This window comes from Egretta garzetta, unplaced genomic scaffold (assembly GCF_000687185.1).
Source record: "Egretta garzetta isolate BGI_Z169 unplaced genomic scaffold, ASM68718v1 scaffold373, whole genome shotgun sequence".
NCBI classification, from domain to species: domain Eukaryota; kingdom Metazoa; phylum Chordata; class Aves; order Pelecaniformes; family Ardeidae; genus Egretta; species Egretta garzetta.
Window position 1 is genome coordinate 1501118 of NW_009259184.1, and position 24497 is coordinate 1525614.

The window sequence follows — 24497 nt, forward strand, 5'->3', positions numbered from 1 at the left end:
GAAGGAAAATCATCTTGCAGTTTGCGTCACGACTCCTAGCTGCACACTAGCAGAAGCAAAGCGACGTGCCTGTTGCCTTTGGGCTAGGAGACACAAAGAGGGACAGCCTGGGCCAAAGACAGAAAAAAAAAAAAATAAAATTACCCAAGTCGCTAGATGGAGAAGGGTTTTCAGGTTGCTGTAACAGGTTTTCTGAACAGCTGATGCTCTTCAATAAAATACAGCAGGCGTTATTTACTAAGCTCACTTAATTCGACTCTTACTACGAGAAGAGACTGTACAAAAGCTAAAAGTAAAACCAGCCTCAGAGTTAGACGATGAATATAAACTGATCTGATCCAAAAAAATGTTTAATTTTTCCCATTAAGCATGCCTGACATGTTTCTTATGCCTGACTACATCTAAAAACTGCCTACTGCAAGATTTCTGTTTCCACTGACAGTAACAAATTTAAGTACCGAGCCTACAAGAAGCCTAAAAGTCACGCGAATGCCTAACGACAAACCGATCCCTTATTACAAATTGCTCTCCCATGTAAGCTTGTGTCCTAGAGCCATAAATCTTCATCACACGGCTGCTGCTGCTGCAGCAACTGGCTGCTTCACACTCTGCAGACAGCGGCTGTCAGATGTCACGCAGGACGTGCTGACAGATTTTTGCAATTCTGAGCTACTTTACTCAGGGGAGCCGAGCGGTTGATTTCCTATCACGGCAAGTGGTCAGCAGCCAGAAATCGCGACACACAGATTTCTTCTCAGCTGAAGTTTTAAAATAAATGCTTCATCGGAAAGAAACTTAGATCCGAGTTCTAGCATAACTCTGACCAACTGGAGTCTCTTTTATTACTTAATGAGAAAGTTAATGAGTCGAGAAATCTGAGTCTCCGGGCATCTTCCTGCTCTGGAATTGCTTGGTAACAAAATTTGGTTTTAATTTTCTTGCATAAGTTACAAACACGTATAAAACTTTCCATAAAGTTGAAGAAATTTCGTGGTAGAAGCCCTGGGTGTTATTTTATAACAGACTTTTCAAATGTCAAGAATAATCCAGGAAACGTTGGCTTTAGGAAGATGTAGACAGCAGAAAAAAACCAAATCCAAAGAAAACAACGCGTGGTGACAAACCAGGCTGACAGACCCAGACTCATCGGGTTCCAGAGCTTCAGAAACCCCCAGTAACTCAATCCTGGTTCTGAACTGCTGCAGGAGCTTCTGCCGCTTCAGCATCAGGAAATAAAACCCCCCAGGAAGCAAGGATGCATTAGAGGCAACCCTTAGTAATGCTGGGCGGTAAAGGAAACGTCACACTCCACAGAAATATTAGGAAGTGGCCAAAACTGTGGGCTTCATCTCTGCGTCAGCAGGGCCAGAATGGGAAGCTCAGCTCCTGCCTTCAGCATCTCGCTGAATCTGGTCCCTCCAGATCCCGCATTTCCGCAAGCCAGCTGCCTGAAGTGCCGTGACTCCGTGCTCCTACCGCAGTAACAACGATTCACTCGAGGGCTTGAGTACTCCCTTCCGCTACTCCCGTTGATACATTAATCCAATAAATTATTCAATTGATAAATTATTAGGTCTCGATCAACAGTAAGGGCTATAAAACCAAAGGGAAACCCCCTACACACACTTACAATAGCAAAATGGTTAGCGACACCGCAACGGACCGGCAAAATTTAAGCAAAGTTTGAAGCACACATGGCGCACGGATGGTACCAAAGTCTTGGGGTTTGCTAACGCCAAGACCTTTTTTGCTTATAAACCTGTGTGTTCCCTTAAACCCAAGAATTTGGAGAAACACAAATGAAACTCGTTTTCAAAATACAACGTCCTATTTTCAAATGGCCAGGTCGTCAGTCGCCAAAGTAGTTTTATTTATAATTATTTCAACTTAATGCTCTTAAAGCACAACCGTTTCTGGATTCCTCTGCACAAGTGAGAAGAGGGTCCCTGCCGCACACTTTCCCTTTAGGCAGTCATTCAGAACCAGCCGTTCCCAGGCGAGAGGCCCGAACTTTTCTTACCTCAACGTTCTGAGAAAGAGCAATGGATGCTGGTTAAAAAGAGAGAGTAAAACAGGAGCCACAGGGCCAACCCGATTTCCTCAGGCTACAAAAAGAAAATTTAAGTTTTATCCCCAAATACTTCAGGGCACACATTCCTACCCACGCCTCCTCCCTTCCCCCCACTCCCACCCCCCTGCTACCAACCTATGGAAACCAGGGAGCTTATCTCGATGGAGAAAGGAATAACATAGACAAAAATACATGCAGAAGTGATGGACCCAGAGTAATTTCTGTAGCGATGGGTTTTTCAAGAAGCCAGGTCTCCCACAGATGCTTCTGCAGTTCCATTACATTGTAGAAAGAGAGTTCTTCACATTTACAGTTAGCAAAAAAATTCTTACATTTCAATTTTTCCGCTCAAATCAGGTACAACGTTATTTTCCATACAACTGCTGTCTTTGTAAATATTTTGGTATCAGGCCCTCGGCATAACAGCAAACTCAAGAATGGTGAAGTTCCTGTTAGCACCTGATTTTATCTTTTAAAAACCAAATCAGGTCCTGTGCAACACGAATCACTGGAAGGCAACTTCAGCGTGAAAACCAGGGTTTCTCGTGAAAATAAGCATTTCATAAGGACTTACATCTGACGGGAATAAAAGACACTTATGAAAGACTTTGAAAGTTTTAACGTCTTAAAATCTACTGGGAAATCTGATACAAACCAGATCAGAATAAATGTACCTGAAAATTCAGAGTAATACAATACGGAAGCAGTTGCATTTATATATAGCTCTAAAACCCACTTGAAAAAGAAATTATGCTTGAGATGATAAATCATGGGGGTGGGGGGAGGACAGACACGGAAACACTCAAATGTATGTTTCCATAGATTTCAAACAGCTCTGTGACAAAACAGGCAAGAAAAACACTTTTATCTCAGATTACTCTGAGCTCCCAGCGGCAGCTCTCTGAGAGCACCCCTCTGTAGGCATGCGTGAAGGTGACCTTGGGCTGCCAAATCCCAAACTAAGCTCCACAGCGTGTGAAACCGAACCAGTCCCTTAAAAAGCGTCACCGTGTAGTTTTCACATATTTTTATTTGTCAGCAACAAAAAGAAAAAAAGGAGAATGAGAGTACACACAAGTTACACTAGGAACAATTCCAAAACAAGTTACAGGAGACTGAAAATCAAAACGTCACCAAGGAACCTCATGAAAAATTAGCGCCCCGCTCCTCCGTTACAGGTTCGGTTGACTCAAGCGACGCCACCTCGGGGGAAAGAAGCGGCCACAGGCACGCGACCGCCTCCCCTCCCGGGCGCAAGGCAGGCCAGCTCACCTGCGAGCGTTCTGCCCCGTGGCCCGTGCTGGGAACAAACTGACTCGATTCCCCCCCACCTCAGAAGGGTACGAACCTCAAAGGACCGTCACCCTGGCACCTCTCAGCAGTATGCAAGCAATTCAAAGGAAAAAAAAGAATCTTAAGCAATACACACTCATTCGACAACCTCAGAATTATCACAAACACGTCAGTCCTACCGGTACTACATAAAAAACCCCTCTAGATTTAAGAAACAAGTTCTCTGCGCCAATTTCTGAGATCTTTTAAGGCAAACATAACACTGCATGTGGACTTTAAATTTTCCTATTTATTTTTAATTAGAAAGCCACTTCAGTTACACAAATCTTCCCTGTTTCAAATCAATGTCAACAGCTTAAGTCCTGGTCCTGAGTCCCGGTCCCATTTCAGCGGGATTACTCTCGTGCACTGGTTACTCGTGCGAGCGTTTGCAAGATTCAGCCCTGAAGTCACTACACAATTTGTAACTCTCCTCCTCGCTTGTGAACAAACTCACCTTTGAGCTCGGTAACACATCGTTCTGTCGTGTGCCACCACACTCTCTTAAGCTCTGCAAAACCACGTTTGTATATATTAATTCACAGGCAGGTGAGGATGTCAGGAAGAGGAGGTGAAGGGCTGTTGGAAACCACAGCGTCTGTATGGCAGCCGAGGAAACAGGCATGAAGCTGAACACTGCCCAGTCGGAGGTGGTTAACAATCAACATTTAGGCTGTTTGCCACAAAAGTATTTTTATCGATCAAGACCACTCTGCAGCACCTAACACACAAGGATCCAGAAGTGCTTATTGGGGGGGGGAGGGGAACATCTCCCATGTCAACGAGGTCAAGATTTCACCTTCAGCACGAAGTTTGGGGGGAGGTGAACAGGAGACTGCACTACACAGAAAGGTCATTCTTGCTCACTTTTTGGAGGAAGCAAACAGCTGCTTCAAAGCAAATCCTACCCACCACTGAGGACAAAGAAAAGTATGTTACCCACGCGGAGCTGCAAGCGTAGTTTGCATCGCCAAAGCGTAGCTGGAGTTTTCCAAGAGCGCTACAATTAATATCCATAATCTTTAAGCGTGTGCCAAGGCACCTGCTCGAAACACCGCCCACGAGGTAGCACCAACTGCAGCAGGACAAGGGCTTTCTCACTACTATCCCAGGCCACCACGGTCAAGAATGGAGGCAAAGACTGTGCCTTTAAGCTGTGCCTTTAAGCTGTAGAAGCAGCATTTTGGTATCTTCCGAGTATTTCTCAAGTGCTGACTCTGAAAGGCCCCTTGTTAGCCTCAAAACAAAGCCTAGAAAAGCAGGGAGCACAAATATGTGTCTGGTTTGGAAAGCCTTCAGCATGTACTGATATTACACTAGACAGGGGATTAATAGATTACGTTCAAGACACACACCCACCAGAAAAAAGCACACCGGACAAAAAAGTTAAACAGTTTGTTGCACTACAAGACACAGAAGTTGTTTGTAAATTCTCAGGAAGAACGGAGAAGCAAGAAGCTCTTGCTGAGTTTGTTTCTGTTAACCTCTAAACACAACGCATAGGAAGCATTTTCACTGAAAACGTTTTTTTTCTATTTATGTGTCCTGTAACTCAAGACAAGCAGGTTGCAGTAACATCAGCAAGCCACACATGTGAAATCCATTAAAGAAGAAATACACTTTTACATCGTCAGGAAGTTTGGAATTAACAGCTCCAAGACATGAAAACAAATAGTTATAACAGACTCCAAAGGTAGAAGTAACTGAAAAAAGATCAGTATCTGTAGGTAAACTAGCCGTATTAAAAACCTGTCCACCCTCATTTCTCAGGCATACGCACTGGAAAACTCTCTTCTAGTTGAAGGCCTGCTGCTGCTGTTTCCCAGGACGGTTTTCAGACTAATGCCCCCATGTGGAAACATGGCATGAGGGCAACGAGTGAAGAGCAATTTATGGCATACCTGGGGTCTCCACTAAAGCACAGGCTGCCTAGACAAGGTTGGAGAGGGGAAAAGTCGCTTCTTGCTCGTATTTACCATAATGCCCACAAAAGATCTTGGGAAATGTAAAGAAAATGCATTCCTTGTGCTCTACCTTCCTTGCTTTGAGCTGTTCCTACATGCTCAGGGTTCCTGGAAATAGGAGCCGTTTCAGAGGACTTCAGTTCTCAAGTGCTAGAGCACTTTGGTCCTGAAAGCCAGCCCGTTGTTTTTGTGAATAAAGAAGTGAAATGACTAACATCATCACATCCTCCTTGGTGTCTTCAGCTTTCATTCACTGGTTTCCAAGGTTTAAATTCACTTCATGAAAACGAGTTCCATACGCCTGCATCCTTTCTTTTCTTTCCATCCCCTCTCCTCTTCATGTATCAGGAGACAGCCAAAAAGAAGCACCAGGTTAGGATTTACTACTTTGAAATACGATTTCTAACAAAAGCGGCAACTCAGCTTCTTACACAAACTATCTTAGTCCTTGGAATGCTTTAGGTAAGGTTCTAGGAAGAAACTGACCACGTGCAACTGGGAAAATATTAGTCTCATCACAAGTTTCTATTTCTAAGCAAGCCCTCCTCTGCGATTACTAGAAAACATACACATCTTGAAATGAATTTAAAAAACAGTAAGAACTTACAGGTGAGGGCAGAAGTTAAGTGACTAAATTTTAGGAGATGTGACTTCCCACTGGTGTTTCAGTCAAGCCACTACTCTGATTTCACCTCAGCAGCATCGCTGTGTCGCTGATAGCAACTGATGCTGATATACAGCACTCGCAAATGGATAGCAATTTGCCTTCTGCGCAGCAGCGCCTGCCGTCGTGGGAAATTATTGCTCTGGAGGCCACAGGCGTTACACCCTCACCACACCACGTAAAGATCCCCTAGCCAGGGTAGTGCCTGCTTGCCAGCTGACAAGTCAGGCAGCCTTCAGCAGCCTCCCGGGGATCTCCGCCCCTGAAGAGCACGGCAGCGCCCCGCAGAGCCGCCTGTGAGAGCGCGTGAACAACAACCTGGCGCTCCAACGCGGCTGAACTGCGCGGCGTAGCGAAGCCCGCGGAACCTCACGAACTACTCACGCACAAATTCTCGAGCTGACTGCAACAGGTAAGAGCGAGCGTTTGCAAGGCAAGGACTCCGACTCTTCAGAAATGGGGCTGAATGAAGTTTATTGCTCAGAGCACTTCGTAATCCTTCGATGAAATGTGCTATGTAAGTGCAAAGTACTATCGTTAAATCAGACGAAGATTTTTATTTTAAAAATACCTAGGAATTTCTCAGCATTTCCCTGTTTACCCAATAGATCGGTTCTTTATAAAAATAAATATTGGGAGGACAAAAGGGACACTCGCCCCACAATTTTAGTAAACAAGTTTCATTTTTCCCTGCTAAAATCTGCAATATCTTTCAAAAAAATATCAAAACACCTAAGAGAAACCGAGGGTGCATCAGAGTTGCCTACAACTCATCTACTTTATTCCCACGGCTAGGATATCACCAGAACTTCTAAATTTCACAAATTTTTCTGAAAGGCCATAGTATCAGAAACAGTATTTGGCAAAGACTTGGTGAAAAACAGCTTCCTAATAGTCAGCAGTAACTCTTACAATACATTTAAGGGGAAAATACTTAGGTCTTCTCTCTTTAATGTTTTTTTTTTTTCCTTAAATCAGGTATTGGCTACGTTTTGTCCCTCCCATTTCTACAGTATTTCCAGTTTCATGTATTGAGACCAATGACACTTCCCAAAAGCTGGTGTACAACATCTTTATATACACTACAAATTCAGATTACCAGACTATAGTCAGACATTGAATATATAAATAACTTTGCAAACTATTTACAGGTTTTAAACTAATCAGGTTCCAAGCAACCAACACTCTTAAGGCAAATTCGTTTGTATGACTGGCTGTCTGGCCTTTCAGCACTTCTCTCCCCTCCCCAACCCCCCGGAAATGATAGGCAATAAACATGAAATTGAATTACCCCCTGCCCCTGTACTGACAGAATTTCTTGTACAGAGCGTTGATCTAACTGCTTACGATCTTTCCTCAAAACAAGGAAAATTGTACAGAAATGCATTTCTGTGTGTGTGTGTCAAGAAAATCATTAAGGTGCATACCAAGAAGTGGAAGTCCCAATGTCTTATAACAACATGATTTTTGTATGCACTTGACAAATGGGTTTGGGAATTTGGGGAAAGCATCAGTTTAAAGCTGCACAACCCTTTTTATAACTATGCATTTATAAGCTCGTTAGATATAAGATCTGAAGAGCTCAAAGGGATTTTCTGTAACAGGTGACACTGTGCAATATAAAACGCAAAGAGTGGATTTTCAAAGTGTATGTTCAACTACATCAGAATTTTTCTCTTATACCATATTGCTGTGCAAGACACGATTCACCATTTAAAGGGATTCTGCACATCTTGCCAATCCTCATATTGGAATAAAAATTGCCCAGTTCAAATAGTATCTTTTTGTTACAACATTGTACTCTTAAGTGCAATCACAGTGCAATCCCTTTTGTCAATGCATGACTGAAGCAACCAAGCATATTCTGGTGAAGTAGACAGGATTCACATACCAAACGTGCTTAGTGCCTTCCTTTAAGTCCCAATCATCACTTTGTTCTTGGTATTTTTCAATGCCCTGATTAGGTCTTTGTTTGGAAGTAATTAGCTATTGTGGTTTGAAGGATTTTGGAACAAAGCAGAGACTTTATACTGAATGCAGAGGTCATCTCCAACAGAGACAAAAGGTGGCAAATTATCGATTAGCTTTATATTTAGAAGCATCCCTTGGTTCACTGCTAGGATTGCTCCAGTCATCTGCTTCAGGTGTGGTCTTGTAGTGTCGCCATGCTGACTTATTAAAAACAGGAAGTCTTTCAAATGATTCACTTGAAAGGGCCTATGGAAAAACAAAAGGAATGGTGAGATACCGTTAGAGATGCCAAGAGCAAGAGGATACTCTGGGGAGTTCTACAGTTGCAACTACTGTATCGAACAAGTGCCTCGATTATCCAAGTGTTACATGTCACAACACTACTCTGAAAATCCTTTAGCTGTGACTAATCGCTCTAGTCATAGTCAAAGTACTAGTCATAGTAAAAGTTAAAAGCAAATAACACTTTAAAATATTTCTCTTCTTCCCAGGGAGTGGTGCCTACAAAGATAGCAAGAAAAAAAAGTTTTGACTGAAACATTTTAGGGAGATTTGTCACTGACACGGGGCAGACAGCTACCGTACTTAAAACATTTCACTTCTCCAACAAACCCAGACTCTGTCAGCACACGGATCTGTGAGGACTGGTCTAGTTCAGTCCATTGCTCTGTCTTTTTCCTCTGTGATAGACCGTACCTTTTTCCTCCACACACACACAGGACTAAACCCATCAGAAACTGAAGTTAGCACAGGATTCCACAACTCACTTGCTACATACAGCAAGGCACAGTGACAACGCTGCCAATGACCTGCACATGAGCTACAGGCCATATTCTTCTAAATTCCCTGATGAAATTCAAACAGTTAATTTCAACCTTAAGCCCCTGGGTAGCCTGGGACCTCCAAAAAAATGACAATAGGATCAATATAGTCCATTGCAGAAAGGTCAAGAACTGTACAGAAAAAAAAAAAAAAAAAATATGTACTAGTCGGGAGTTAGTCAACAGTCTTCTCAGTTTTATTGTGGTCAAAACTTTTAGAATCAAAAAGTGTCAACCAAAGTTATCGCTCATTGCACACTTTGAAAATTCAGCGCTTATGATGGATTGACAAAATGCAAAGATCTAACACGGGACTGAAAAATAATCAGAAGCAAACTAACTGGTATTAGAGCCAGGTTAATATTTATAACTTTGGTTTTTAGGATTCTGTGTATTTAGATAAATTATAAATTGCAATTATAAATTTGATAACATGTTGAAGAGTGAAAAGAGAGAAAGTTCACTTATTCAGCCTGCTATAAACAAATTGCACTGCAATACTAGCTAATAGAAGGGTCAAATTCATACCTTCAAATAAATTACAGCATCTGAACCAACGCCTTCCATTGAGTAGAGTTTAAGGTCACCTTGAAAGTACCTGGCATACAGACGAGAAATTGGCAAGCCATAGCCAAACCCAGCCTACAAAAAAACCAAGAAAACAACAGGAAAAACATGATGGAAAGTTAAAAAAATGCAATAGATCACTGCAACCATTTATAAAACAGAAGATACCTAAATACTAGATTTGCATCAAATTAGTTTTCAAGGTTTCCTTTATTACTCAGCCTACACTGTAAGTTGGTATTCAGCCTTTTGAGCAATCTCCTTTTTTCCCTAGGCATAATTTTTTACTTTAAGTACAGAAAAGGGAAAAATATCAGAGTCCTTTGTTAGGATTACCTTGTCCATTTTGCATCTTCCCAAAGAGACAGGTAGACGTAACATACAGTACGTGCTGCCTCCAGTCATCAAAGCAAACCGATACTCTCCACTGCTTCCTCACTATGATTACCACTGCTATAATATTCTATTCTTTCTTTGGTAAAAAATCAGATTTTTGACAGCATGTTTTTTTTCCTCCCCCAAGCCACTCCACACTTAGGAGACTGCACAAGAAAGCCAGAGACAACTCTGTGTACTTCATCTAGGTCACGCTATTAAGTGATTGCTGATGCCGTACTGCAGTAGAGATCAGAAGACTACTGCGGGAGACTACATACAAAGCAATACAAGGCAAATAATCCTCACTGTTGTTTACTGAATCTAACACAAGGTCAGGATTCCACAGTACTGAATGATCTACTGAGGACTGAGACCCTGTACAGGCCACACAATTTTCAAAGCAAAATAGACTTGACAGGTACAAACTGTAGATTTTAAGTTTACGGCACTAGTATTCACAACTAGAGCTGCAAACAAGATCAGCACTTTGTACCTTTTCCAATCCACTCCTGTAAGAGAAAGTTGTAAAAAAACCAAGGCGCTCTCACTGCAGCCAGGGAGTAAGATTTTGGTCTAGACATCAACTCTTTCAGATGACTGGGCATGTGCTGAGAACCACAGTGGTTGATTATTCACCTGAACCCCCACTGAATTTTCAGGACTATGCAGAGTAATAAAGGAAGGATTCCAGACACACAAACATTTGAAATGAAGGATATACAAAGCAATGGAGTAATACAACTTTTCCATAAGGGTGGATTACAAGAAGAGTTAGACACCTAGATTTTTCAGAAAACCAATGAACTCGTTCCAGTACAACGTATCTATACAAAGGCAACCTGACAAATAACTGAGAATCATGCCCTGAACCTTAAAAAACAAAGCCCAAAAATGATAAAAAAAAGAGAAGGCTAAGAAGAAGGACTTGCAAGCATTATACACAGCTAGTATGTGGTATCACTTTATGGGAAATCCCTTGAGGGAGGGGTGAACGTTAAAGAACTTTGTACTACAGTATCCATCACAAATTCTCTTGCCGTCATCTACTATCTCTACAGCATCTTTTGACCCATTTGCCTTGTTTTTACATAAATCTAAACTTAGTGATCTTGAATTGGTTAGAGTTGCTCACTCAGTTGTTCTGAGCAAAATGAGAAACAGAAATGCCAAAGATGCCCTTTTCTACTCACACCGCTTGTCATAGTTATTAGTGTCCATTTCCACAGTTAAAACAGTTCCTTAGCTGCACTATTTCAAACAACAGTATGCTTTAAAAAAGTAATTCTCAGAAACTCCCACTGCAACTCCACACACGCATCACTTTCAAACATCTGGTCTTGAAACTAGATGCATTTTCTTAATCTCTAAAAATAATGGAAATTATTTGAGTGCCTTGGGAAGAACTAAAAAAAATTTCAAAAGCTGACTGGCATCTTTTCTGGAGACCAGACAATAAATACATTATAGAAATTAAAAAGCACAGCAACTGAAAAGCAAAATGTAGATAGTACATACCCCCAGGAACAGCTCAAGTAAAGGGCAGTATAAAGCAATCCTGAAAACACGTTATACTTTCCTCTCTCCAGAATTACACCTCTTTAAAACCCATGCCCAACTTCTGTTTGCCTCCTGCTTCTCCCAGGAAAGTCTTTTTACACGTTGTGCTAGCCCACATAATTATTTCACACTGCCCTCTTCCAAAAATTTCCTGTCAGTCTCCTCTCTACATTGTCTTCAGCATATTTTCCAAAACAGGTAACTTACAAGAAATACGAAGACAACAGATCCCAGATGAGCACCTTGTTAAGGCAATAGACCTTGCAAAAGGTCTATTTTGCAAAAGACAATTAACAATAAGTGATTACTACACAGGTCTTTGCTTGACCCAGAGGACAGAATCTAGTCAACAACGGCACATCTGCCTGGAAAAGGGAAAGCTGATCAGAGTCAATTCTTCATTAAATATTACAGTATGCATTACACAAATAGGAAATTATTACATTTCTATGTTACTAGTGTCTACAGGTTTAATTAAACCTAATTTAAGCCACGTTTCTCCCACTATAAACAAATGCTACCAGAGAGAGGATCATTAAATTCTCCAAGAAAACCTAATCATCATTAAGCATTACCATGTGTTTCTAACATTTCCACTATGTGCACAGCAGTACAGATGAACACAAGACCTGCTAGAATCCAAACGCTGCCATGGTAACAAGGTTTCTCAGCAGTTTGTAAACCACATTTGCAATGATAGTGAGAAAGAATTTTCACCTATCAACAAAAAGATCCCTCTCTTCCACTCCCCAAGTCGATGAACATACAAAGTATAGCATAATTGTTTTTATAACTGGACCTGGGCCATAATACATAATGTACGAAGCTTCACTGCTAAGTCCTATTTCCTCTTAGTGGAAAGATACGCTACAGACTCCCAGTTCTTGGCTTTTTTCCTTCTGCACACACATATAAATAACAGCTTAATAACTCTTCTCAACACTCGGTCATGTACAGGCATCAGTCAGGCTCACAGGGCAAAAGCTGCCAGGTTCACAAAAGAGGGGGATACTCCGTAGGTTTGACTACAGTGACATACAGACTGAAGAGGAAAACAAGGCCTGAAAATGGGGTACAGCAGAAGAACAGTAAGTATAGATGTCACAGAATCAAAGTAAGCGGTCCTGAAGATATGGAAATAAACACAGGAATGCATTGCTAAAGATGCATGGGGGGGCGGGGGGAGAAATAACAGCGTCAATCCTAAGATGAACACATTTTACAATCAGAGAGCCACAAAGGAAGAGACATTTTAATAGTGAATACAACTGGTAATCAAGGTGTAAGTTTATAGTGAGAACAAGTTTCAGGAAATCCTTGTAGGCTGATACAGTAAATTGCTGATCAAAAGTGAGACAGAACAAAGACAGATTATGAATCAAGAAAGATTCTACCATTCTTGACATAAAGAAAAGAGTTTATATTTTAATTAAGGCCCGTTCCCTATCACTCAGCCCATTCAAGATGATTTTCTATGAAAAAGCAAAAGTGTGAAACATTACTAAGACGTGTTGTAGAGGTAGGAGCTGTGAAGGATTAGTATCAAGTCAATGCAGATACAGCACTGGGTTTCACACCTACTTTGGTGGCCTCAAACACCGGTGAAAACAACGCAATAAACTTACGTGCCACAATGGTTATGAACTAAGACAGTACCATAAAGACTTTCTGCTAAAAATGTAACAGGAAATTTGTTATCTCTGAACCACTCTGAACTGGTTTCACCCTCAGTTCAGTTAATTATTTTGTATCAGAAATAGTCGCATACTCTCTGTGCCACATTTGATTAGCTGTCTGAAGGCACTTCAAGCACAGAAGTAACAGCAGAGGGAAAAAAAAAAATCACTTAAGAATATGCTAGATTAGAGCATTCCTAAAATAGGGAAAGGAAATTTCTCAAATAATCTACTTTTTCTCGACATGCTTGAAGATAAAGGATTGTATCAGAAGCAACAGAGAACAAAGATGAGAAGAGGCAAGAATAGAGTATCATTATTAATCCACTTATTGAAAGCCAGTCAAGTGGAACAGTAGCTGTATTATTTTTATCAAAATAAGCCAATAGGTAATTTAATAAAATTATTTAGAAGTAATGATGTAATTTTAATAATAATTTTTAAAATATGCTTGCTAAAAGAATCTACACATTCAACACTGAAATAATTCCCTGCTTAGAAGAAACTATGAAGAAATTTTGTTTGTTTGAAATCTGACTCTGATACAGCTCAGAAGGGAATATCATGTGAGATTTCCAACTGAACAGGTATATACCAAAAGTGTTCATACCACATGCAGGTTTGGGAATTCATTTTTTAAATGTGTTTTTACAGTCCATAACTTACTGAAAATTAATTTTCAAAGTTCCATATAAGCTTGTGCATTACCAGTAGGTGTTTCTCAAGTGCTATAATTCTGACAGTGTGGCTCACCTTTTCAATGCATTTATTATAGGAAACTTAGACAAACAGTAATTTACACACCAAAGAGGAGCTCCTTAGGTTATCCACTTTCTCAGTAATACAGCACTAAAAGTCCTGTCCATTAACCCATGAAAATATTGTGCTTATGCAGACATGCTTGTTTCTGAGGATATAATGTCGAGACAAAGAAAAGCGGTTTTCTATTTCAAAGACTAAGTGATGGCAACAGAACCCATTTTCTCCTGATACATTTTACCTGCATGGAATTGCTAATGATAAACAATTTCTTTGACAGAAAACCTGATTCAGTAGATTGTAGTGAAGGGAAGCATACAACTGGAGTAGTGCAAAGGGACATCCAAATACGTACTGCAATTGCTTACCAAAGGCACAGCTCTCGAAGGCTCCAAACTAGGCCTGGGTGCTGTTGAGTACATGTAGTTAAACAATCTGTCTATTTTTCTTAAAGGTACACCTCCACCTTGATCACTTATCTAAGGAATGAAAAGTTAAGAGTTTTAAACATCATGTTCTGGAAAAAAACTGCCAAACTCAATGACTTTAGAAATATTAAAGGAGCAGCTAAGGACTTTGGGTTTGTCTGCTTTGGATAAAAGGAGGCTGAAGGGCAACCACATTCCTCTCTACAGCTTCCTGAGGAAGGGGCATGGAGTGGGAGGGGCTGAGCTCTTCTCGCTGGGATCCAGTGACAGGGGATGCATGGGAAATGGTTCAAAGCTGCCTCAGTCGGGAAGGTTTAGACCAGACATTGGGAAGCATTTCTTTACCAAGAGGGTGGTCAAACACTGGAACAGGCTTCCCAGAGAGGCGGTCGGTGCCCCATGCCTGTCAGCGTTTAAGAGGCTTTTGGACAAATGCCCTTAATAACATGATTTAAGCTTTGGTCAGCCCTGAAGCGGTCAGGCAGTTGGACCAGATGATCTTTGTAGGTCCCTTCCAGCCGACAATATTCCATTTTAAATGAATATGAAGCAAGTGTCAGAAGTGATATAGTAATTAATTTGCCTTTTCAAATTACAAATCGTACTATTATAAACCTATCAGGTTTGTAAGCTGCATATTATTTTTAGGCATTTACCTTAATAGACAGATCTTCTTTCCCCAAAGTGACTAAGGTTTTGATCGATGGATAGGCTTCTCTCTTACCTTCATGCAATTCGACTGTAGCTCTCATTGAATTCTGAAGATAAAAGAAAAAAGTGGCTTTGATTCTAACTTTACCACATATGCTTTTTTGTGACAACTTACAACTTGCATTTATTTTGTTGAATCCAGATACTTTGTCCTACATTTGTATACAAGACAGAAAAGGCCGTAATTAAAACAAATTCAAGAAGTCCTTTTAAATCAATGAATTGTCCAGTTAAACGTTTACATCAGAACTCCACTATACATACTTTTATCTATTTGATATAGAGTCAGAGAACATAAAGCAAAAATTTTTTTTTTCCTGGGTGAAATCAAATAATTATATATAAGGGATGACAACATCCTTTGTCTCCACCTTGCAGAACACCAATAGTGATGTTCACCACCAAGAACAAGCTTCGATTTTCCCAGCCTGCATCACAAATTGTTAAGTTACCATCTATCAATCCGAATTTATCCTATCTATTAATAGCGTTTCCACTGCCGGTCTGTCACAGATTACCATTACTTACAGCTACAACTTACTGGTTTCATACTGTTTCATGACTTGTACCAAAATATACCTACAAGTAGCATACAAATTCTCACTTGTTCTGCCCTAGAACTTATGTTACAAATGGCAAAATAGGGGAAGATTTAAATGAACATACTTGACAAATGTCAGAAATCAAACCCAAAGGAAAAGTTTCTCTCTGACCAAATGCATTTTTCCCCTGAATTTCTAGTGTTCAATTGCACCACCTAGAGACCACCTATCTTATTCGAAAGCATATAGTATCTCTCACATGTTTTCCTTTCACTGTTGTTTCATTATTCAGAAAACACAAATAAAACCAAAACAAAGCATGTCATTTACACTATTAAAGGACAGATGGGCTGTTTTCACAATAAACAAAGACACTGATCCTAACCAGTCCTCAAATATGCAATAAAGAGGCAAGCTTATGAAAATTGCAAGGTAATGAATATATATCACCATTGCAAAAATAGATTATCATGAGTGCTTTAACTCAATCAGCTGCAAAAGCACAAAAGGAGAAGTGGGAAAACACACAAATTTTTTAAAGTACACAAGGGCATAAGAGAGGGCTGGAAGTCTAGCTTTTAACAGTTTCAAACCCTCTTTGCTTGTTTAAGGATAAGCTCAAGAAAGGAAACTGAAAAAACATTTAAGAGCTGTAACTGAAAAGAATCTCAATTTCAACAGTAATTAAAGTTCACAAAACCCTTCCAAATATTAAAGTGCAACCTACCTTGAATAATTCAAATAGCATATGAAACAAATGAGAAGGTACATAGACTACTTGAATAGGCTTGTTTGGAGCTTTAGCTAAAAAAAATTAAAAAAGACAATTTTTTTTTTTTCCCAAAACAGTACATTGTAGCATTTCTATTTACAGGAATAACATGAAACTGTTGGCAAAGACAAGTATGTAAGCATGTTCTAATTTTCTAGGTGCAAGATTAGCTCCATGAAGTAAAAACATAAATTTCAGTTACTGCTATCACTTGAAATAACACATTCTAATAATGATTTTCAAAGACATCCGTGCCAGCAGACTTTGTTTAGACAGGAAACTTCAACCAAGCAGTGGCCGGTTTCGTACTGACAATGTACATTAAGTAAGAGAACTTTCCCACTTATGTGGGAAACTTTCTTAACACACATAGTATTCAAGCATAATATTTGCTGTACAAAAGATTCTGAAAACTAAAGAAATTCACTGTTTAAATATTCTAAAACCAACTACATATTTTCCCTTAATTAAAACATATAAAATGTAAAGTATTCATAAAAAAATTCAAAATATAGTTCAAACAATATCATAGTTTTCTTATTCCAATTCATAACTTAGTTGTCCACCATTGCCCTGTTGTTAGTGTTTCAGCAGAGGTATATGGCTTGGCTCAGCTCTGAACACTAGAGTGCTAATCAATTTAGCAGGAAATAATACAGCTGCATTTAATACATTCCAGGACAGTTTTGGTGCTGAAGATGCAGTCATCCCTGAACATTCAAATATCTACTGGCATTAAACTACACAGTCACAGCTTGTCAGACTCAGCAGCAGTTCAGATTGAAGAAAAGTCTCTAAATGCCTGCTCCATAAATTGCAGGAAGATACAAATATGCAAACAGAACGTAACTGGAGTCAACTCCATCCTGTTGGGCACTATGGGCTGATAATACCAGTTATTACTTTAAGACACACAGTAGTGGAAACTCTTAGGAAAATGAGAAGACCAAAATATTGTTCTGCATAATTAGTTGCAAGGCAACTTGCTGGTTTACTGCGTTCATTTTGTCTGAGTCCATACTCCTATTCTCTTATGCATCACCAAAACCAAGGCAAACTGATTCATACTGATTTGAGGCAGAGAGTACATGTAGGAAACAGGTTATTGTTGCTCTTGTGAGGTAATTTGCAAAGTCACTTTCCTATGCTGACAATAAGCTAGTTTAAAGGAAACAAGTAATTCTTTCCTCATTTATTTTTTATGAGTTACAGCAACTTGGTTTCTCTACTATTGGATCTTTTTACTTAGGCCTCCAAATTAATTTCGCATTGATACCCCTGCTGCAGCACTCAATACTTTTATCTCTAAAATCACTGAGTTTTAGAGGGGGGAGGTTGGGTCCTTCGATTTTGGGAGAGGGGGGTGGCAGTCATGCATCAGTGTTGACAATATCACTGTGTTGAGGAGTATTTCTACAATATTAAATAGTACTTTAGGCAACCTATGTTCCTATATATCACTCTCTCCATTTTGAGTGTGACTTATTGCTGAGATTGTGCAATCTTTCCACTGAAGTTTAGAAACATCTCAGTCTGGGCAGCTGTCCAAAATTCAAGAGAGAATAACTCAAGACTTTTTTTAACTTAAAAGATAATCTACTTTTTGTCAATAGAAATGATGAACAAAAATCAGTCAATACACTGACAAGGACTGTCTCATCAGTTTTGTAGCATCCAATTTTCATCTTTGCTATCAACTTCAAACAGATTTTCATGTGAGAAGTTTATGATAGGACTTAAAGCATAGATTATGTAAAAAAAGTTTCTAATTTTGCCATCTTACAAAGAAGAGCTCACCACTGGTGCAAAGGACTGATACTAGAATTTACAAGCATACTTCAAAATGAAATAAGTTTCAGCTCTATCAAAAGATTAGTTAGAAGGCTGGCCTGTTTCCTTCCCAGTTATGAGGATTCTTGACCACTTTATTCTCCTTAAAGTGACAGCAAATTCAGCAGCTAGCTCTCTGCATCCAGCATCAAAAAGTAAACAAACACATCATGCTAATAAACTATAATTCAGGTGCCCATGTAGACACATTAGAGGAAGAAAAGTAACTTTGCATATAGGACTGCAGAGTTCAAATCATAACTTATAATTAATTAACAAAACTAGAAGTCACAGATATTTGAAATGTTTTTTCTTACATACGTCACTTAAATTAAATTAATTGCATAATTACCATTGAATTCTTCAACCTCCAGATCAGGTGCCACCAGATAGTACTGTTCACATAACATCTTAGCTGTTTCATAAGCATCTACAAAACAACAGAACAGAACACTAAGTTACCAAAATCATCTAGAGACGACTAGCAAAGTTCATCCTGTATGCGGAAGACTAAAAACAGAACACTTATTTTAGTAACTAGTTTACAAGCGTGAAACTGGTATCCATTCTAATCCCTTTTTCTCTGTAATGCTTATAGCCCATTTGTCAAGAAAGGGCAAATTCTATTTAAAGCTCTACAAACAAAAGCAGATTACTAGAGACAAGCTATTTTATGTCTTTGTTCAGAGCCTGAAAACCAGAAGGGTATAATCTTAGGCTGACCATAATATCTACTTATTTGCCATGTCCCGATCACAATGTAATGCTTGTTCTTTCCATCTCAAATAAAAAAGGATGACATTGCAACCATAAATTCAGTTCTTCCAAACACGATATTGTTTAGAATACTTGATTTTCAAGGTCTTTTGGGGCAAAAGCTGGAATCTTTAAGATTCTTCATTCTTTCCTACTGAACCAAAATAAAAAAAGCCTCCCCATAATCCAAATCAGGCTTTATGTATTGTCAAAATACAGCAAGAAAGTTTAAGCCACCTTTTGTTTGGAAGATTTCTTAGTGGTTCTAAATATTCACTGGTACCTCATTTGCAAAATGCTTTAGAAAGAAGCGGCAAGTGTTAGCTTAAAGAGAAACCACAAACTCAGAGATGTTCTAACGACATTGCTTAAGATACCTTAACGAAAGTGGCTTCCTCATAATGTGTGGGCTAAGAGCAAGCACATAAACAGATGGGCAGTTCTGCAGACAGAGACAAATTTGCTGAGATACTGCAACAATTGCATTTCATCTTGCCCTACATGTATCTTCTTCCTCCTGTCCAAAGTGACACTACAAAGCAGTCACTGCCAAGACTCAGAGCTATGTGACGAAGAAAGTGAAATCACTAGGCCCCAGAAAGGGCTGGTTACCTATAATCGTTCTCCTTCAAGATGTCTACAGAAATAAACTATAATGTGCCCTGTTAATTGAAAAAAATTATGTCAGTTGTTCTGATATCTGCAAGGCTGGACATATCACACAAGGCTGGCAAAAATGCTGCTTGAGGTCTAGTAAAATAGAGCTAATCAACACTGGAAATGTTCTTGATCAAGTCCTGGGAATGTGTCACAAAATCAACTGTCCAGTAGGACTCTCTTGTGTCAAGGTCAGGTCCAAAGACTTCCTAAAAGGGTGCTGTCAATAGCACAATAAAATGTCCCAAGTAAAAAAAAAAAATTCCCATTTAATATCCAAGCTGTATAGAGAACCTCAGCCTGGGATGTGCGTAATTTAGAAAAAAAAAAGATGTAGGAATACCTAAATTTACACAATACTCTTAAGATCATCTCAGAACACTTGATGGCCTTGGGAGTAATCTTGTGCTTTAGAAAAAAGGGCGTAAGAAACACAGCCACAATCCTGAGCGAATCATCAAAAGCTGAAGATAGCAACATAGTACAACCATAAGGCCATCTACATGGAGAAAGGAACATTAGCACATTTCAAAGAGTTTCCACATCACAGAAATGAAAATTAGATATGGATCCAGGTGGCATGAGCTGGATTCTTATTGTGGAGAACTTCCAGGCCTCTGAAAAGCAAACCAATAACTGTGTGGGAATAAACCACAAGCCCTCAATACATGAATGTGGAGCAGACACAGGTACTATTGCAAACCTTGAGAATACAGGGAGGTTCTGAATAAATCCATTTAGCCTCCCTAAATTTAATGTAGAACACATCCATTTTCAAGAAGTAGCCACCCTAACACCCTTGAGATGAACAGGAAGGCACTATCACTTCACGATCCAGTAAGACATCCAGCCCCAAGCAAAACTGTGTCAAACAATCTGAGTGCAGTTTTACATTTTACCACCTTCTAAAAGCCAACTCTTTGGCAGAGTCTTAAGACTGTAAAAGAGACTGCAAAGTCCAAAGCACTCATGTTGTAGCTGGAAGTAAGTAGCAACAAGAGCAAAGGATCTATTAGTACATCTAAAATCCTGGCTCCGGGAAGAAGCCTGGATTTACTGTCAGCTCAGAAATCTTATTGTAGAACATCAGTGAGATACAGAGATCCACCTCAGGCAGTTACAGACACAACACTTGGTGGGGCTGCTTGAAGTAAGAAGTGACTGTTTGAATCATTTTTTCAATGTTTGAAGGATATACAGAGCTTGTAGCTGCCACATAACAGTGCCAAAATCAACATCTTAACTCTGACAAATTGCTCAGAATGCCGCCCGTGAACCAGAACATTTTGGAGCTAGCAGAGCACACAGAATGTAAATCAACTCCTCCATCAATTCTACAAAGAAATGGGCTCAATCACCTTGACTCTAGACAGGCTCTGTCTTTAAGGACATTCTATTTCTTTGAAAGACAACACTGGATACTGTTTATGATGACCTCGTTTTGTTAGCAATTATTTCTTCATATGTGGAAGATCTCTCTTAGCTACTTGCTTGAAAACTGGACTGAGCACCTTCCGACACTATGCACTCCTCTGTCCAAGGCAGCAACTATGAATTTGATGATCAAAATAGATTCAAACATTGCTACTAGAAGGAATATCTAAATAAACAACACTACGATAACATATACAGTACTGAGGAGTGGAGTAAGATTAACCGAAAGAAGGCTACTGAAAAAAAGGCCGCCTTAGAGCCAAAAAGAGCTAGAAGCTAAGAAGTCTTCGTAACAGAAGTATCTGCGTTACAAAACAAGCTATCGTACAAGTCAAAGTCTGACATAAGAAAGGTTCCCCTCTTACTTCACCAAAGGCTGAAAGTGAAGGGGAGGAACACATTCTTCCCCTCTTGCAGCCGCACAAACAGCAGTGAAGGACAGAGTGTGGAATTCACTCCTACAGCAAGATCTGTATTTGTAAATAGATACACCCAGAGCGTGAACCTTCAATAAACAAGTTCTTGAAGCAGACAGCATTGCCTCATTCCTTCTTACTACCATTCTGAAAGCATATGAACATTCATAACATTAAGCAAACAGGATTTATTAAGCAAACAGGCTTTCTAATGAGACTGTGCCAGATCATTCAGGTACAACCAATACATACGTATGTTCTGTGTAAGAAAGAACAGGCTGTGATATGATCAGATGCACATAGTAATGGGGAGTTTCACTAGAATATCTGTATGCCCGAGGACATTTTACTGAAAGGCCTAGCTAAACAAATCGGAAAATTTCACTTACTCAATTTTCTTTAGTACCAGCATCAGATAAAAAAGCAGTACATGAGAACCTGCTTCTAAGTATTTTAGGGAAGAAAACATCTGAAGTTTAACAAAACACTTAGATACTTGATTTGGTATTTTAAATGACAGATTAAAGTTATTAAAAAACCCATTTGTTTTCTTAGTTCTGTTAAGATACCAAAGGTTTCTCCATCCTCAGTAATGAAGACATTAGAAAGTCTCAATAAACCCATGGCTTTATTGTGAGCAATTGCAGAACTTCAATTTATTTTTTTTTAATGAAATAAATTTAAATCACCTTCAGTCTTTTGTATCTCAATAACGTATTTGTTCATTTTCTAAGTTGTTGGGTTTTTTTTAAAATCAACAAAAATGTTAACGCCATCTTACCTTTAACCACCTCTGCCACATTACAATTAGGATCAATACTTCCAATATGTTTGGGATGAGCAGGATTAATATCTCCACCAAAAAGAAGTGCTGAAAGGAAAAAGAAACGGCAGTAAATTGTCTATTACACTGGAGGCAGCCCAGAAAATTTAAATCTGATTGTATCTGAAACTTAATAGATAGCACATCATTTTGTAAAAAGATACTTTAGCAAATTGCCAGAATCCTTGTGTAGGAAGACTTCTTGCCTCCCACCTCCTCTTCCCCCCCTCCCCCCTTTTAATTTCTAATAGCTAAGACTAGTTAATACAGAAATAGCGGTGTGGGAGGGTTAAGGTGGCAACTTTCATTTCGAGGTGGACTATCAAAAATTAGATACAACTAAAATGTAAAATGCTTCATTCATACCATTATGTCAGAACAGCAGCACTCACAACAATGAAAATGTTCTAGTAAAAAGGACTGAGGGACTGTAAGAGCATTAAAAGCTTTTTACACTCACCTAAGCTGCAATTTCACAGCTGGCACAGAGGTCTCACTCACTCAACTTTCTCCCTGACTCTCAGCAGTATGCTCCCCACTCCCTCCTTTGCACAAGGGTCTAGCACTCACCAGATCCTTCACCAAGAGTTTAGCTCTCAAAGAAGTAGAACGGTTTTACACTTTTTTTCAGAAGTGATTTTCTGCTATTTTAGCAAGTTAGTCAGCTCTGATATGAAACAGATGCAGTATGAGGTGAACAAAAGACAAGATCTGAAAGCTTTTCCTATTCTGGTCACAGTGAGCTAATACACTGGCACACTGCACCTTGCAGAACTGCGCTGTAAGAAACAGTCTGTCAATAATGTATGAAGCAAACGCAAACTACATAAAAACCTCTTTCTGCATTCTGCTTTCCAATTGTCTTTTTCATCAGTGCTTCAAGATTAGTATTTGCCATCGCAGATGGATCACTAACATTGCTTAGCATAGAGAAATTGTAAAAGGTTAGATAAAGTTTAGGCGTCTGTAAGTGGTTTTAAGTTTTAACCAGTTAAATAAGAGTGTCCATAGGAAAAGCCATTTCAGTTCAGTGAAAGAAGTTTAATATTTTAGAACTAGTGCAAGTTATGCTCACACTCATCCCAATAATTCTACCAGGACAATGGTTTTACTTATTGCTAGAACTCTTCTATAAAGAGCCTTTTAATTTGGTCTTGTGTCTGTCATTTCTCTGCCCAGGGACAAGTAATGAATTAGCTTCACATTTATCTCATTTTGTGTGCTTTGCCACATGGAATTTATTTGTACACACACAGCAAGGCATTTGCTAGTCACATAAAAGATTACTGGGAAGACACACAACTTGTAGTAACATACCTTACACTGCAGTACTCTAGCATCCATATTATACTTAGCGTACTACAATTTCTAAGAGCTCATGAAAGCAGAACACTGAGCAGGGAATGAAGCTCTAGAGCTAAAAAGGTACAAGACACGCTAAAGAGATCACAAGATTGTCCTTAACTTTATACAGATCACTTTCTGCATGGTTGCACATGCTGGTTAATAGGAGCTGTGCAAGTAACTCCTTTCACTCTGTGATACGAATATAAAAAAGTAAGTTTATTAGTAACAACAAATGAAACGGAACCTAATGACAAAGGCTAATTCTAGCATTTACTCGTGAATAGTGAATAGCAAGTAGACTGAGACAAGAGATATAATTTAAAAATTAAGTTAGAAATACTCAACTTCTTTAGAAGGCAAGAAAGTCTAGATAACTTGTTGAAAAACCAACAATAAAAATAGTGCATAACCTATTCAAAATTTATGGCATCCTTGCATTTCATTATGAAATAAATGTCAGCTCTACAAACTATGTTGAGAGATTTGTGAGCAGAAAGATACAGCTACTCTACTACTAACTAAAAATACTTCATGTATCACCATGCAAGCTGTCTCTGCCAACAAGATTAAAAAGTGACAGCCACGCTGACAAAGCCTGACAATTCTAGAAGAAAGCGTACTAGTATTTTGGATTAATTTCTGATAACTGTGGTGGTGAATGGAGCTAAATTCAGTTGGCGGCCGGTCACAAGCGGTGTCCCCCAGGGCTCAGTTCTAGGGCCAGTCTTGTTTAATATCTTTATCAATGACCTGGATGAGGGGATTGAGCGCGCCCTCAGTAAATTTGCAGACGACACCAAACTGGGTGGCAGTGTTGATCTGCTTGAGGGGAGGAGGGCTCTGCAGAGACACCTGGACAGGCTGGATCGATGGGCTGAGACCAACTGTATGAGGTTCAACAAGGCCAAGTGCCGGGTCCTGCACTTTGGTCACAACAGCCCCATGCAGCGCTACAGGCTCGGGGAAGAGTGGCTGGAAAGCTGCCTGGTGGAAAAGGACCTGGGGGTACTGGTTGACAGCC

The 24497-nt window shown here is 39.5% G+C and overlaps 1 protein-coding gene across 3 annotated transcripts in view; it reads right to left on the reverse strand.

Moving 5' to 3' along the window:
- Positions 1-4275: 4275 nt before the first annotated feature.
- PDK3 (pyruvate dehydrogenase kinase 3) overlaps positions 4276-24497 on the reverse strand; it is a 55470-nt gene continuing 35248 nt past the window's right edge. Inside the window, exons 5-13 of one of the 3 annotated variants that reach the window (XR_004841597.1) lie at positions 22088-22177; positions 18396-18473; positions 16169-16245; positions 14845-14946; positions 14129-14239; positions 9352-9465; positions 7923-8248; positions 6416-6544; positions 4276-5702 (exon numbers count right to left, since the gene is read on the reverse strand). Coding sequence is in view for 1 of the 3 variants with exons in the window: in XM_009635689.2 (XP_009633984.2) it covers positions 8105-8248; positions 9352-9465; positions 14129-14239; positions 14845-14946; positions 16169-16245; positions 18396-18473; positions 22088-22177 (716 nt within the window). In the remaining 2 variants the exon portion in view is untranslated. The other 2 variants (XR_004841596.1, XM_009635689.2) reach the window with 2 other exon arrangements.